Genomic DNA, 15,873 nt, shown 5'->3' on the forward strand with positions numbered 1-15,873 from the left:
CAAGGCTAATGCAGGAGAGAAAGAAATCCACGGCCTTTGTACATCTTTTTACAGAAAATTAGATGGCCAAATGCCAAGAAGGGCGGCTGGGCTCCTCAGGCCTTGATAGCCACTTGCAAGAGGGAATTTGGGGCAGGGGCAGCATGCCACGCAGAGTTCCAAAAAGGTGCCCCTGCGGAAGTCCCCTCTTGCAAGATTTTTAAAACACAGCAGCCCTTTATGTCTGGTCCCACTGTGGCAGAGCAGAGGCAGAATTTCATTCATGAAGAAAGCAGTCGTTGGCTCCTGTCCCAGACAGAGTCGTTATAAGGCAGCTTGGAACGCTGGGGCTGGGGCTGGATTGGCCCCCTGCCCCCTAGGAGCCCCTGGAGAGCTCCAGTTCCACTCCCTGCAGATATCCCTCCCCAGGGCTTGCCCCGTATCATTTCTTCAGTGCAATTAGCTGCTTCTCTTTGGGCTTACCCTATGACAGCAAAGGCGGGCAGCTCCTGCAAGTCAAAAGGAAAATCCATTCGAAAGTTTGTTCGGAACAGGGCTGTGATGGTGACTGTGCAGGAGGAGAAACAAAGACAGGAGAAATGATTAATCAAATAATAGCATTTGATTTATATATCACCGTTCAGGACAACTTAACACCCACTCAGAGCAGTTTACAAAGTACGTTATTATTATCCCCACAGCAATCACCCTGTGAGGTGGGTGGGGCTGAGAGAGCTCTGAGAGAGCTGTGGCTGACCCAAGGTCACTCAGCTAGCTGCAAGTGGAGGAGGGGGGGATCGAACCCGGCTCTCCAGATTAGAGTCCTGCCGCTCTTAACTACTATACCAAACTGGTGAGAGAGAGAAATGGAGCAAGAGAGGGTTGGAAATGTGAACTACGAACAATGGGTGCCATGGGAGGAGGGAGGGCCTGGTAAAGATGTGCTGGAAAGACAAAACCCTTATTCAGATACAAAAAGGGCCCCCAGAAGCCTTTCTTTTGGCACCAGCAATCCTGCCCTGAAGACCAGAGATGTTGTTGTTTTCTTATGTTTCCGAGCCAGAGTGACATCCTCCCACCCTCAGCAGCTCCTCACTGAGAAAGGTCATCCCGGCCATCATTGCCAAGGGGGAGTAGTCTGACCTCACAGGGCCAACTGGAGAGAGCAAGCCACTCGAGCCGGATAATGCCTGGATTTGACTTCTTGAACCATTTCTCGGTTTCAATTTATTGAAGCGCTGATAGGGGGAAGGTCCATGGCTGTGGGGAAAGCATCTGCTTTGCACGCAGGAGGTCCTAGGCTCAGTTCCCCAGTATCTCCAGTTAAAAAGATCAATCACGTTGTAGGAAATGTGAAAGATATCCACCTGAGACCCTGGAGAGCGGCTGCCAGTTGAAGCAGGCAACACCAACCTCAGTAAGCTCAGGGTCTGACTCAGTATAAAGCAACTTCTTGTGTGTTATTCTCAGACTGGGGCCCGTGGACAACTGGGGCCCACTGGAGCTTTCCAGGTGGTCTGCAAGTCATGTCCAACCATCTTGCGGGTGCAGGCAGGAAGGAGGGATGTTTTCACCTTTGGGGCACTGTCCGAGTTGGGTGGGAATCCTAGGATGGCAGGCATGGGACCTGCCGTGGCCTCCCACTTCTCACAGAAGCCCCGGGTCTCACGAGTGGGCAGATCACAACTCCCAACTGGGACAGTCGTGGCTTGCAACACAGACTTTGAAAAGGCCTGGGAGGCAGAGGAGGAGGAGGACACATTCTGCTCCCATCCAGACAAGCAGCAAGCAGGGGGAGAAGGGAGAAGGGGAGGAAGCATGGCCGTAACCCCCTTGGCCGTAACCCCCTTGGCCGTAACCCCCTTGGCCGTAACCCCCTCCTTTCCATTTCCAAAGCAAAGAGTTTGTTTGATGTGCTGCAAAGAGGGGTGGGGGAGGAGACAGCTTATGGGGCCATGAGAAATTTTAAACTAAAATGTGGCCCCTCATATTACTCCCGATAGTTCTCATCCAACAGCTGTTGCTTTTCTTTGTGTTTCTACATGATCCAGAAGGGTACAAACCTAAATTATCTTGAAAACTGGTATAAAGATTATCAAGTCTTCCTAAATCTTTGCAGCACTGAAAAGGGTAGAGGCAGCTGGAGTAAAGAAGGCAGATGTTTCCAGTCCCGGAGTGAAAGAAACCCTGTATGACAGGTGGGACCATCTGCTGACCTCGTGTTCGACGAACTAGCGTGTGATCTCCTCCTACCTGCATCTTTGTTCCAGACAGCAAAGACCCGGAAAACGAAGGCACTGAACGTGGCTGCGAAGAACCCGCGCCAGTAGTTCCGGACAGCAAAGTAGGTGGAAGTTACTTCAATGCTGAAGAGAACCCCTAGAGGGAAGAGAGATGTTCTCAGGCACAGGTGGTAACAGCTTATCCTTTCCCACCTCAAAACCTTGCATTCCACCAAGACATCACCTCCCTGCGGCACGTGTAAGAGGAGGTTTAAAGGCTGGGTTCCTTTCCCACCCCAAAATAATGCATCCCTCCAGGGTAAGGGAGAGGTCACAATGGAAAGGAAATGTATATAAGCTCATAAGAGGCTGATTTACACTGTATCTCAGCACACATCGGCTGTCGAGCGTTCTTTCTTGTGGGAGCCTTTCCACACTGACCTGTCCGTCTGGCACGGTTCCACTCTGGTGCAGCGCAGAGCATTCTGGGATATGCAGCATGCACGTTCATTTCATCTGCAATGCTAGACAGGCCTGCTGGGTTCTCTGATGCCTGCACGCACTCTAGAACATACCTCTGCAACTGTACTTGGCAAAGGAAGTTTCATAATGGTGGACAAGTTATTTTTCAAAGACTGGAGCTGGAAGTTCCATGTCTGAAGCATTTGGCAATTACTGAAACTTCACTTTCAGGTTTGTGGGGCCTTAAGTTGGACCAGGGCCCTGGCACACAGGGAGAGGGGCTTACACCTTCTCCCGAGCTCTAGTTCACCAACTTGAAAATCACCCCGAGGAGCTGCTTCTTGCCTCTTTGGGGAAACCCAAATGAAGGTCATCAGTAGACATAAGTTTCCCCAATTGAGGCAGCTGCAGCTCCCCAGGGCCCATTCAGGTTAGGAAAGCAGCACAGACAGGAAGACTTGCGTCCCATCACCTGGTGTGCCATATCCTCAGTCCAAACTGGGCCTCAATACACTTGAGAATTAAGCTTTAATTGGCAAATGTCTGACAGGACCCAGGGTGGGCAAGGAGCAGCCCACAAACAGTGTAATCTATAGACTGAAAGGCAGAGGTGGATTGAGACAACAAGCATAGATGCTAGCCAATAATCTGAAACAAACACTGTTTAAGAAAAAAACAAGGGCCGTTTCCAGATGGCTTACCTGAAGCCGCTCCATGCCATCTGGAAATGGCCAAGGACAGCAAATGGCTGGAAAAACGGTTTTGGAGGAAAATAGATTGCAGTGGGCATTGGCTAAGTCACGGGTCACCAGCCTGGTACCCGTGGGTCAGGGCATGGATGCAAAGTGTGAGGATAAGCATATCATTAAAAACAGAGAGCCAATGGGGTGCAGTGCAGTGCTTAGGATGTTGGACTAGCGGAGAACCAGTTTCAAATCCCTGCTTTGCCATGAAAGCTTTCTGAGTGACTTTGGGCCAGTCACACACTCTCTGCCTAACTTACCTCACAGGGCTGTTGTGAGGATACAGCGGAAGAGAGGAGAAAACAGGGCTGCGCTTACCTGTAACTGTTGTTCATCAAGTGGCCTTCTGTGCAGACACACATTCGGACTGCGCACGCACAGGCCAGCCACAGAGAAGATTTCCAGAGCTTTCTAGAAGATGAGGAGCGCCCCTCCTCCCTTTGGCATTTCCCCACCAAAATAATTACATGACCAGGAGGAGCAGTGTTGTACCTTCACTTCCCTCCATGCCACTGCTGGAGACCCCCCCCCCCCCAGAATCTAAGACTCCAGAGAGTTCACAGTGGGGCAGGAGGGAGGGGTGTGTGCCTGCACAGAAGACCACTCAATGAACAACAGTTGCAGGTAAGGGCAACCTTGTTTTCATCGTCGTCGTGGCTTCTGTGCAGTCCCGTGTTGGGAAAGTAGCAAGCTCACTTACTGAAGGAGGTGGGTGTGAAGCTCTCAAAGTAAGAGACGATGGAGGACCCCCTTCCCAACAGGTGCTGAGCGTCTCATTGACACTCCCCCAGAGGTGCTTCAAAAGAGGCAGGGAGCTCTCTAAAAGAGTCCCTGCCAAAGTACAAGCAGGGATGCAGAAAAGAAAAAACAGCATTCGGGTGTGGAGAGCCGTGCTAAGTAAAGGGCACCGAGCAGTCATGCACTCAAGGGAGAGTGGGAGAGCCTCTACCAACGCTCAGAGGAAGGATACTGCCAGGTCTGTCTTGGAGCCTGAATGGCTAATGTCATTGATAGTGTTGTGAGACATGAGGACTGAAAGGGAACATCCTGGCCAGGACATTGGACACATCGTGAAACTCTATGAATGGAAGGGGCATCGGTTAGAAACCCACAATGTCTTCATTCCACAGGTGGAAGTGCCGTACACTAAAAATGAAGCACCAAGGAAGTGCAAAATGTGAACAAGGGGTTACACCCCTACTTTAAATGTCTTTGGAGATCCAATAAGGAAGAGGAAAATTTAGAGTGTTTGAGTTCCAAACATAGGCAATAGCATAAGAAGAAGGGTCCAAGTCCTGGTATAGCCTCAGTAGAGACTCTTACCCACGTAGCGGTGCAAGATATGGTAGTCAGTGAGCAGAACTCGCCACTCAGAAAACAACTGAGACTACTGCTATAGTGCAAGAAAAGGAGCTGACCAAAACTGCCCAAAGCCATCAGCCGGAGTGAAAAGATTGCAGAGCCACACTAGATTAATGAAAAAAGTGAAGCAGGCTAGGAAACATTAACTCTCAGGTAAGTGCAGAAACCAAAACTTCACAACATATAACTCATGGATTTCGATTTCTCTACACTAATGTGCAGAGTATGGGAAACAAGCAGGAGGAACCTGAAGATCTAATACAGGAATGGGACTGTGACATAATAGACATTACCAAGGCTTTTTTTCTGGGAAAAGAGGTGATGGAACTCAGTGGGTTGCCCTCAGAGAAAATGGTCACATGGCTGGTGGCCCCGCCCCCTGATCTCCAGACAGAGGGGAGTTTAGATTGCCCTCCACGCCATGGCGCGGAGGGCAATCTAAACTTCCCTCTGTCTGGAGATCAGGGGGTGGAGCCACCAGCCATGTGATCATTTTCAAGAGGTTCCGGAACTCCGTTCCTCCACGTTCCAGCTGAAAAAAAGCCCTGGACATTACTGAAACTTGGTGGGATGACATAATTGGAATACTAGGATTGAGGGATACAACTTGTTCAAAAGGGATAGACAAATAAGGAAGAGGAGGAGTAGCGTTATATGTAAAGGAGGTTTATACTTGCGAAGGAGTAAAAAATACTAGTGATATTATTGTGGGGGTCTGCTATAGACCACCAAGCCAGGCAGAGGACTTGAATGAGACACTCCTAGAACAAATTACAAAGTTCTCAAAGAGACGGGACACAGTAGTCATGGGAGATTTCAATTACCCAAATATCTGTTGGAAGTCTAACTCTGCTGAAAACAAAAGGTCAAATAAATTCCTGACTTGTCTTGCTGACAATTTCATTTTTCAGAAAGTGGAGAGGGAAACAAAGGGTTCTGCTATCTTGAACTTGATTTTCACCAACAAGGAAGAACTGGTTGAAGAGGTGAAAGTTGTAGGCACCCTGAATAGTAGTAACCATGTAATTTTGGAATACAGTCTTGGGGAAGAGAAAAGCTGTATGTTATCAGACATATAGGTTGGACGTCAAGAAGGCAAATTTTAACAAACTGAAAGTTATGCTGGATAGAATCCCATGGTCAGAAATACTTAAGGAGAAGAGAGTTCAAGAGGGATGGGAGTTTCTTAAAGGCAAAATATTTAAGGCACAATCACAAACAATTCTTATGAAAAGGAAAAACGGAAGGAGCCTAAAGAAGCCAAGATGCCTTCAAGCCAGCCAGCCTGCCATAACTGCGAATGTATATCTGCTGGGGAGGGGGGGATAAGCTTTCTTCCTGTAGTGTAGCTTTCTTCAATCACTGTATCTTGGCTACTCTTGTAGCATAGTGTCCAGATCACGGGAAGTGATGGTATCGCTCTACTCTGGTTAGACCTCACCTAGAGTTTTGTGTTCAGTTTTGAGCACCACAATTTAAGAAGGACATAGACAAGACAAGCTGGAGCATGTCCAAAGGAGGTCAATGAAGACAGTGAAGGGCCTGGAGACCAAGTCCTATGAGGAACGGTTGAAAGAGCTCAGAATGTTTAGCTTGGAGAGGAGACAACAGCAAGTTCATACGATAACCATCTTCGAGTACTTGAAGGACTGTCATATAGAGGATGGCATGGAGTTGTTTTCCGTTGCCCCAGAAGGTCAGACCAGAACCTATGGGTTGAAATTAAATCAAAAGGGTTTTCGGTTAAACATTAGGAAGAATTTCCGGACACAGCGGTCCCTCAGTGGAACAGGCTTCCTCAGGAGGTGGTGGGCGCTCCTTCTTTAGAGGTTTTTAAGTAGAGTCGAGATGGCCATCTGACGGCAATGCTGATTCTGTGAACCTGGGCAGGTCACGAGGGCAGGAAGGGTACATAAGAATACAGAACTGCAATTCTGAAAGTGAAAAAAACTGAACAGTAAAACGTGGATCCACTAAGATTGAAAAGGCAAATGAAACTGTATTGCAGCCTCAAACAGGATACCCTCGTTGTCATACATTTTGTAAACATTCAAAGTGTTGGAATTCTGCCACTGTTGGGCCGTCTGCAGCCCCAACAGCGGAGAGACTCTCCACAGGAAGGATAGAGATGTGTGTGAATAAGACAGCCAAGCACAACTGTAAAAACTACAGTACACAAACTTAGATGACCTGGACCTAAAATACGCTCTTCTGTCCTCCTCCTTAACAAATAAGGAAAGCTCAAAAATAACACCCTTTTGTTCAGTCTCAAGGGGAATACTGAACTGAATAGTTCAATCAATGGGAGGACAGGCGACCTCCCGTGAGAGGGGAGGGGAGGAAAACTTTGTGTCTTTTGAGCCCACAAAGCAACACAGATGTGGGAAAGAATTGTAGGAAACCTGTGAGTGGTGGACAAGACAACAGGCCGCGGCATTTTTACTTTCTCTTGCAGAGTAAATCATCACTGAGGATAGACAGCTGAATGTAAAGGCCTCAGCAGCAAGCCTGTTCCTCCCGCCAGAGCGTTGTCTGTCTGAACGGAAGAATTCAGAGTCTCTGTGTGAAGTCACAGGATCAGGCCACTACCTTTTTTGAAGAACACTAACAGTGCAATCCTAAGCAGAGTTACTCCAGTCCAAGCCCATTGGAATCAATGGGCTTAGACTGGAGTAACTCTGTTTAGGATTGCACAGTGAGTCCTAGGATGGACTAGGGCAGTCCGGTTCTAGATTAAAGAAACAGACTTGTCACATTCATTACAGTTACGGGCTGTGAAAGACACAGATATCTGAAGGCGTAAGCCGTACTCACAAAACCTCATGGGGAAAAAAGTGTTATCCCTTAGAGAGTCGCTGGGCTTTTTTCACATTATACAAAGAGGCAATCTGCCATTGAAGATGTTCAGTAGTCTCAATTTATAACACGTTGACCAATATTATGCCCCAGGGGGGGTTAAAACTTTCTGAGTAGGAACATAAGACACCTTTAAGCCCCATTGGGTACTCAAAGCGCCTACATTTTATACCTTTCCATTCCATACAACAACCCTGCAAAGCAGGCCGGGCTGAGGGAATGTGATGGGCCAAAGGTCACAAAGAAGCCTTTCAGGTACAACGACATTTGAATCTGGATTTCCCAGGTCCTAGCTCCACCGCTACACAAAACGGGCTCTTGTTAGAAACGGTGTCATAGCGGAAGGACCCCAGAGACAGGATGGACACCATGGCAACAAGAACTCTCTCCTAGCAGTAGCAGCTGTAATGCAGTGGAGTCCGTTTCTTGTTTTTTTGTTAGCCCCAGGATACCAAAAGCTGTAGGAGCTCCAGTCCAGGTTTTACGCATGTCCGTGTAAACTGGCTGAAGGACTGCTGGGGAAGGCCTGAGCTAGGCCTGCTGGTCTTTTCTTTGTTTCTGCTGAATAAAGTCACTCTGTGCCGACTAAAAGAGGCCCTCTGCACGTTCCTAGATGACTGCTGAATGTTACAGCAATGAGACTGAGAACCCCAGGGGCAGCCAGCACCATTCCCTGGTAGGAAAAGGGGAGTGTGGCCATGCATGGGAAAAACTGCCTTCCAAAAGCATGGGGCTGAGAGGGGCCGGTTTGTCACCTCTGTTGAAGCGGGAGCGGCTGAGGAGCCCCAGTCCTTGCACTGAGGGATCCAGGCTGCTGTTTCACTGGGTTAGCTGTGTTAACTCCTGCCTCCAGGGACTGCTCCTCGGATTTAAGGACAGCCTGGGAGGAGGAGGAGGGATTCCTTGAGACAGGCGGGCAGATTTCCAAAGGCCCTGCTGGGGAAAAGCCTCTCGGCCTCAGACCCTGGGATCTTTAAGTCACAGCTCCAGGTGTCTCCCCTCGGAGCAGGCACAGCCAAGGGGGTGGGGGCTTTATCCTGGCAGGCAAAGCCTCTGGGAAAGAGACTTGGAACAGGGGGGGGGCCTCCGTCAGGCCACATTTCCCGGATCGCCCCCTTGGAACCGAGGGGGCAGGTGGCTTTAACCAGGCTGACGTGCAGCTGCAGCTCGGAAGGGAGAGCCATGGTGGGGAGGCTCTGACGGGCTGCCCCTCTGGCCTGAGCTTTAATCTGGACTTCCCTTCAGTCAGGCTGGCTCGAAGCCACAGCCCTGGAGAAGAGCCATTGTGGAGAGTCTCTGACGGGCCACGACTCTGGCCTGGGCCCTTGGTACTCAAGGGGGCCAGGGGAGGAGCAGGCGCCTTTAATCCGGCTGGCGTTCTCCAGCATCGTGAGGAAGCCTCTCCTGAGCCATAACGACAGAGGGAAAGACAGAAACCGGAGAGCAGCAACGGCAGTCCTCTCTGTGCAGCGGCGAAAAGAGAACGGAGGGCAACCCCCGCCCCAGTCATTTGATGTTTTGGGTGGGAAAGCGCCAACGGAGGAGGGGCGCTCCTAGAGCAGAACCACAAGTGACAAAAGGCACAGGTTGGACACTTGTCAGCTTCCCTCAAGTTTTGATGGGAAATGTAGGCAGCTTGGCAGAATGTTGGACAAGTGACAGTTGGAAAGTCCGTTGGACAGCAGTCGGAGAGCCAAGCTGCCAGACCAGGACGCCTACATTTCCCATCAAAACTTGAGGGAAGCTGACAAGTGTCCAACCTGTGCCTTTTGTCACTTGTGGTTCCGCTCTTAGTCTTCTACAGCCTGGAAATCTTCTCCGTGGCTGGCCTGCACACACACAGTCCCAATATAACAACAACAACTTTCGATTTATATACCGCCCTTCAGGACAACTTAATACCCACTCAGAGCAGCTTACAAAATATGTTATTGTTATCCTCCCAACAACAATCACCCTGTGAGGTGGGTGGGGCTGAGAGAGTTCTGAGAGAGCTGTGACTGACTCAAGGTCACCCGTCTGGCTTCAAGTGGAGGAGTGGGGAATCAAACCCGGCTCTCCAGATTAGAGTCCCACACTCTTAACCACTGCACCAAACTGGCCTGCACAGAAGCCACAAAGATGAACAATGTTAGTGACTTTGTGTCCCCATTGGGAGAAAGGCAGTGCAGAGAAATTCACTAATCCGATTTGTTTCCTTTTAAGCTAAAATATCTTCGGTTAGGCTTCTGAGCCTCCCCCCCCCCCCCCCGCCTTTTAGGAGACTGGAGCTGGTCGGCACTGTCTATTCTGGCCAGGTACCTGGAACAGCTTTCAAGGACAAAGCTTGAGGGAGGCTGGCCCTGGCCTCCTGGCGTGGGGTGGGGTGGGGTGGGGTGGTGACTTCTTCCCCCCCTCCCTTGCCTTTGAGAACAGAGTGCAGCAGAGCCTCTCATCAGAGGTTTCGGCCCTTCTGATCAGCTAAGAGTTTAGGCCAGCTGCAGGCTGGCAACTAGCTGGAGTTTAGGCCAGCTGCAGGTCTTGAAGAGCACTGTTTCTCCAGCCTCTAGTAGAGAACGAGTAAAAGAACAGCAGGAAAGGAGAGGAGAAGAAGAAGGGCACCTGCTCCTGTTCTTGCACCGGTGTCCGCATCTGCTCCTGTTCTCGAATGCTATGCCATGGATGGATTCCTGGGCTAGCAGGCTTTGTGCTTCTGTCCTTGGGACCTCTGGACTTAAGAGCTAAAACTCCCTTTTGGACTCTGAAACTTGCTGACGGCAATGTCTGGAACAAGTTTAGGGACTTCTAGGGAATATAGCCTAGCTTCAATAGGCTGTTGTTTTGTGCTTCTCTACATAATTCTATGATTATTTTGTCTGTTTTGCAGTTTTCTTTAATAAATTCCTTTTCTTAATTTGGTATGTAATTATTAAGAGTTGTGGCTTCAGTCCAAACCCAGTTCTTTGGCCATTTTGCCAAGTGCTACCCTGTTACTTTCTGGACTCAACCTGCCAAGTGCCTACCTCACAGGGCTGACTTCCTATTTAAAAACTGGTAGGGCTGGGAACTTGCCTCTCGGTTCCACAGCAGAAGGTTTAGTTAAGGGACGTTGGTGGCGGCTTTCTACCCTGGCAGGGAGGCTTCCCTTGCACGTCGTTTGGGAACTTTGCCTTTTGACGCCAGCAGGTGACCATCAGCCCCAGAGACCCAGGCAGGCTTGCCAGAAGCTGCTACAGGCAGGATATAAATAAAGTAAATCCGAGAGTAACACCCCCCCCTTCATTTCTAGTTTGATAGGTTGATAGTTTGTGTTGCCCCCCCCCCTGTTCCCTCCAGCAAAAAAAGTGGCACCATATCGTGGCTGAGACCCACCATGATTGGTGGTGCCTGCTGTAAATTTAAATATTGGAAGGCACTGCTGTGTGCTGTGGTTGCGATGCCTATGGAAGGTGGGGAAGAAGAAAGGGAGGACAGGGTGCTTCTATGAAAAGGTAGATGGAAGTCAGCTGCCACTTGCCTCCAAGGGGAGTCCCGAAACAACAGCCAACCCCAACGGCACATCCCACAGTCAGGACATCTGTGTAATAATATGGCTGCTACTGGGGGAAGAGACACAAGTGAGAGAAATACAGAAAAAGAGAGAGGAGGGGGAGAGAGAAAGATGCTAACAAAATGGGGAAAGAAAAGTACGTGACAGAATCAGAAGCTAGAGGCACTCAATGATGGAGGGATATGGAGTTCATTTCACACAGTCTGCCTGAACTAGAAAATACTTTCTATGCCAGGAATTTCCTCCTCATTTCTCCCTTGCTATGCTTACTGATCCCCTAGTGGGGGTGGGGATCCCCCATTTCCAGCATCCGCCCCCCCCCAAACCTGGCCAGTGTGTGTGGCGGGGGGGGGGGGAGGAATGCAGGCAGTAATTCTGGAGCGCGCGCACACACAGTCTGCACTTGTAACTATCCAGGGGCGTGCCCCCCCCCCAAATCCCCCATTCCCTCACTTTGACCCCCGGGGGACCAGGCACCCCTCTCCCTCACACACACACACACACACACTCCAGGAGGAGATTTCACTCTAAAACGGATCCCTGACTGAGGCCTCGTCTCTTAGGTGGGTTTCCGCGCAAGGACAGGCTTACGTGGCTTTCCCATCCCTGGTGCTGCTGCCGATACAGAGCAAGAGCAACGGGGCCTTCCTCGCGGCAGGTGGGTTTCCTTGAAGTTTCCCTGCCCAGTTCCCAAGAAGCAGCCACATTCCCTCTCCTAGGCCACTGTGATTTTCCCCCATTTTTAAAAAAGATCAGCAATTATCAATTTTATATCACTATAATGTAATGATATAACAATATGTATAACAGGTTCCCTGAATTCTCACCTTTCATTTTTTTTATAAATAAAAGTCTCTAGCCCCTTAGGTTGTAGAGATATATGCCTTTAGACACTTAAAAATAAATTAGATCTGGGAATTCAGAGAACACATATTCTTATAGTGTTCTATCAGTATCAAAATATTCAATAACTGGTTTTTAAAAAGTCCCTCCAGTGGCCACAGTGGGGACAATATCAGGGAAAATCCAAACTTTCTCACCCATGTAAATGCACCACAATACTCTGGGGAAGTAGGAAAAAACACCTCTTCCCAACAACCTTGACCCAGGGGCAGATAACCCAGTCTTACACTTGGGCTCCGTCTGGGCCCCATGAGGGATTGTGTGTGTAAGGGGAAACTCCATAGTTAAGAACTGAAGATTGAGTGGTATAGCAAATGACATACTGTGGACATGATAAATTCCAACACAGAAGTATAGGAAATGGCACAAATATTTGTTTGTAGTTTAAACACGTGTAATAGAATCTAACGACCACGTAAATTGCTTCATGTTCATGGCGGAAAACCACTACGGGCCACAACTTTGCAGCGTATGTACACTGAACAATCTGCACAAGAGTTCCATTGTCACATGTAATGCCTGCAGACCCCTTACTGTGTCCTAGAGGGAAGTGATGCAGCCTAAGAGACACGGTATACTAAGTATACAGCAGTGTTTTATAGTTGTTTTTAAAAGCCTGTGATCTGTTTATTTATTTATTCCAAATAATCTTACGACCCAATAGTCTTAGACAACATAAATCATACTAATACAACCCTCTAACTACAGCCCCAACTAGAAGCCACAGCAGCCAGAAATGCCACAGCCAGTGTTATGCCACAGTCAGTGTCAGGTAGCAAAGAAGCAAAGGCAGTCTTCAAAGAAGACCTGGAGCAATCTTTGTCTGAATCCAGAAATCTCTCAACGGAGTCACCGCAAATCATTCAAAGAAAATATGAGCCAACGTTTCAAATCGTACCAAATCCACAAGGATATGATCTATATAAATAAGAATATTTATTAATTGCTGGAATATGCCCAGCAATTCAGCAGAGGCAAACCCCTACACGCCCAGGACGCCATTCCTGGTGTGACACAGAAGTAATGGGTCACACTGGGGGCTGATTTGAGTAAAAATTGGGCCCCAATATAGTGTTTCAGGCCAATTTTTATTCAATCAGCCCCGGCACAACCCATTACTTTCCCATTGTGCCAGGAATGACATCTGGTAAGTGCCCCCTAACCCCTTGCACACCCCCAACCCCCAGTCTGCCACCCCAGGGACCGGGCAACCCTAGAAACACAGGACTGGATCCTTGCAACTTGCCTGCTGACAACACGGGAAGGAGAGGCCTCACTTCACCCCTGAAAAAGGCTGTGCTGGGAACTGTGGGACCTGCATGGACAAAAGCCGGGTGGTGGGGGGGGGGGGGGTTTGTAGTGAAGATGCCTATAAGGGAAAGTGGGTCGGTGGGAAAGAGGGTCGGTTCCGGCCCACAGAATTTTAAGAGCCTGCCAAATTTGTGAGGATTCTTTTCATTCTGAAGTAGTTTCCTCAAGATATTATTCCTGAGTAGAGTTGCCAGGTCCCCTTATCCTCCTGGCGGTGGGGGGCGGGGAGGGACTGGCACTTGCGTTGTTTGCGTCCTCAAGCTCGTTTTGTGTGCGAGCGCTCCCAGCAGGCGCAATGATGTCACATCCAGAAGTGACGTCATCACGCCTGGTGGCGCACACGCAACTGCTTGTTGCCTCCCGGGCCCATTCCGAAGGGCCTTCCCCCCCCACACATCAGCTAGGGGTGTGGCGGCAGCGGGGTGGGTGGGGGGCAGAGGCTGGAAGCAGGGAATCCCCACCCCCCGCCCGGGGACTGTGGCAACCCTATTCCTGAACTGGGGCGGGGAAGGGAGGAGAGAGAAGACAGGGATTGGCTCTGAGTATCAAAGCTCTTTTTGTCACGTGAACATGAAATTTGGCCTGAATCTGGTGCTCCTTTCTTTCTTTCTTTCTTTCTTTCTTTCTTTCTTTCTTTCTTTCTTTCTTTCTTTCTTTCTTTCTTTCTTTCTTTCTTTCTTTCTTTCTTTCTTTCTTTCTTTCTTTCTTTCTTTCTTTCCAAGCTGTACCAAGCAGCTTGGAATGCCAGGACCCAGCTGAGCTCAGAGCTTTGCATGCAGCCTTTTCAAGGTCATCAAGCTGCTCGTTTCCTTTGGAAAGAGGAAGCTTTACACTTGAGTTAAGGCTGATGACACATTATTTATCTGGCAATTTGTTTGGACAGTTATCAAACCTCAAGGCCGCTCCATCACTCATTAGCCACAAGATGCTAAGAGCCTTTGCGTCAAGGCGTTGCCAAAGGTCCCATCACAAGGAAAGGGGGAGAATGTGTATCAAACAGCAACAAATATATCAATATTTATTTGTTTTTATTTTATTTTTTAAATTATCTAATTTTCTCCTTTTCTGTAGGACTCAAAACAGCACTCGGTGTTCCTTCTTCCTTGATGGATGCTGTTATCAGGAGCACCTTGCCTTTCATAAATGCTTTAGAGAATTCATTCGTGTACAGTCACGACAATCTGTTTTTGCTGAAGAGTCTACACAAAGTTGTATGACTAGGATGTAATCACAGACTCCGCGTCTTTCTGAGAGCCCTAACCCTAACCCTGCCCAATTAAGGCAGAATCGCACCCCGTAGCGGGCCAATTCTGCCCCCTGCTGAACGTGGGCATGCTCCCAGGCCGTTTGACCTGGGACTGTGTGCACGCTATGCGCATGCGCAAAAGCAAAAATGGGGATGCCGAAGGGTAGGCACCAGGCTCCTGATCTCCCGCTGGGGGAGTCGGGGGGCCTGGCGACCCTCGTTGTAACGTCTAAAGAGGCTGCAGCAGCAGCACCACGATGGAGGTGAAACGTGCTCAAAAAACAGATTTGGTGCCAGGGATTTCCTCAGCCAGGAAGGGTAAACTCTTTGTATAAACAGGGGGGATGCACTTGCCTCCAAGAGGTGCCCCGAAGCAACATCCAACGCCAACTGCGCAAGCCGCTGCCAGGAGGTCAAGCTGCCTGTGCACATTCTGGAACAGAGAGCCCAGCCAGAGAGAGGCATGCCAGGGTTAGAGGCAGCACCGCTGTGTGGTTAGTCCTCCCCTCCTCCTCCTCCTCCTCCTCTTCCTCCTCCTCCAAGAAAAAGCCACAGGCAACAGCCAAGTCAGGCCTTCTCATACTGCACTCAGGGCCGGTCTTTAGTACAGGGAAGTGGTCTGGCAGGGAGAGGCGGACGCTACGCCCAGCCAACGTCGGCTACGGCTCCGTTTCTATGGGCCACTAAACCCTATGCGGCTATGCCAGTCACCCTACTAACCTGGCCTTGATTACCCACTATTGGAATGAAATTGCACAGCCAGTCTCTCTGTAAAGCCCGCACTTTCACATCACAGCCAGCCTTGCGTGTGCGCCATTAGCTTCTACAGACACAGCGAGCCTCAAGACACAATGCTTACAACAACCACATTTTCATGGTACATACTGTTTGTATTGTGGTATAGTGGTATTAAGTATTGTGATATAGGACCTGGGAGACTCAAGTTCAAATCCCCCACTCTGCCCCTGAAGCCTTAGGCCGCTCACACAGGCATGCAGCCTAACTTACTTGAAAAATGATGGTTGTTGTGGGTTTTCCGGGCTGTATTGCCGTGGTCTTGGCATTGTAGTTCCTGACGTTTTGCCAGCAGCTGTGGCTGGCATCTTTAGAGGTGTAGCACCGAAAGACAGAGATCTCTCAGTGTCACCACTGAGAGGGTTGGTGGTGACACTGAGAAATCTCTGACTTTTGGTGCTACACCTCTGAAGATGCCAGCCACAGCTGCTGGCGAAACGTCAGGAACTACAATGCCAAGACCAC

General features: G+C 49.4%; 1 protein-coding gene across 1 annotated transcript in view; it reads right to left on the reverse strand.

Annotated features, from left to right (window-relative positions):
• CLCN1 (chloride voltage-gated channel 1) overlaps positions 1-15,873 on the reverse strand; it is a 132,091-nt gene that overhangs the window by 66,330 nt on the left and 49,888 nt on the right. The window contains exons 7-9 of the mRNA XM_055002589.1: positions 11,121-11,199; positions 2,233-2,358; positions 463-547 (exon numbers count right to left, since the gene is read on the reverse strand). Coding sequence (XP_054858564.1) covers positions 463-547; positions 2,233-2,358; positions 11,121-11,199 — 290 coding nt within the window. The remainder of the gene's footprint in view (positions 1-462; positions 548-2,232; positions 2,359-11,120; positions 11,200-15,873) is intronic.

This window comes from Eublepharis macularius, chromosome 18 (assembly GCF_028583425.1).
Source record: "Eublepharis macularius isolate TG4126 chromosome 18, MPM_Emac_v1.0, whole genome shotgun sequence".
Lineage (NCBI taxonomy): Eukaryota > Metazoa > Chordata > Lepidosauria > Squamata > Eublepharidae > Eublepharis > Eublepharis macularius.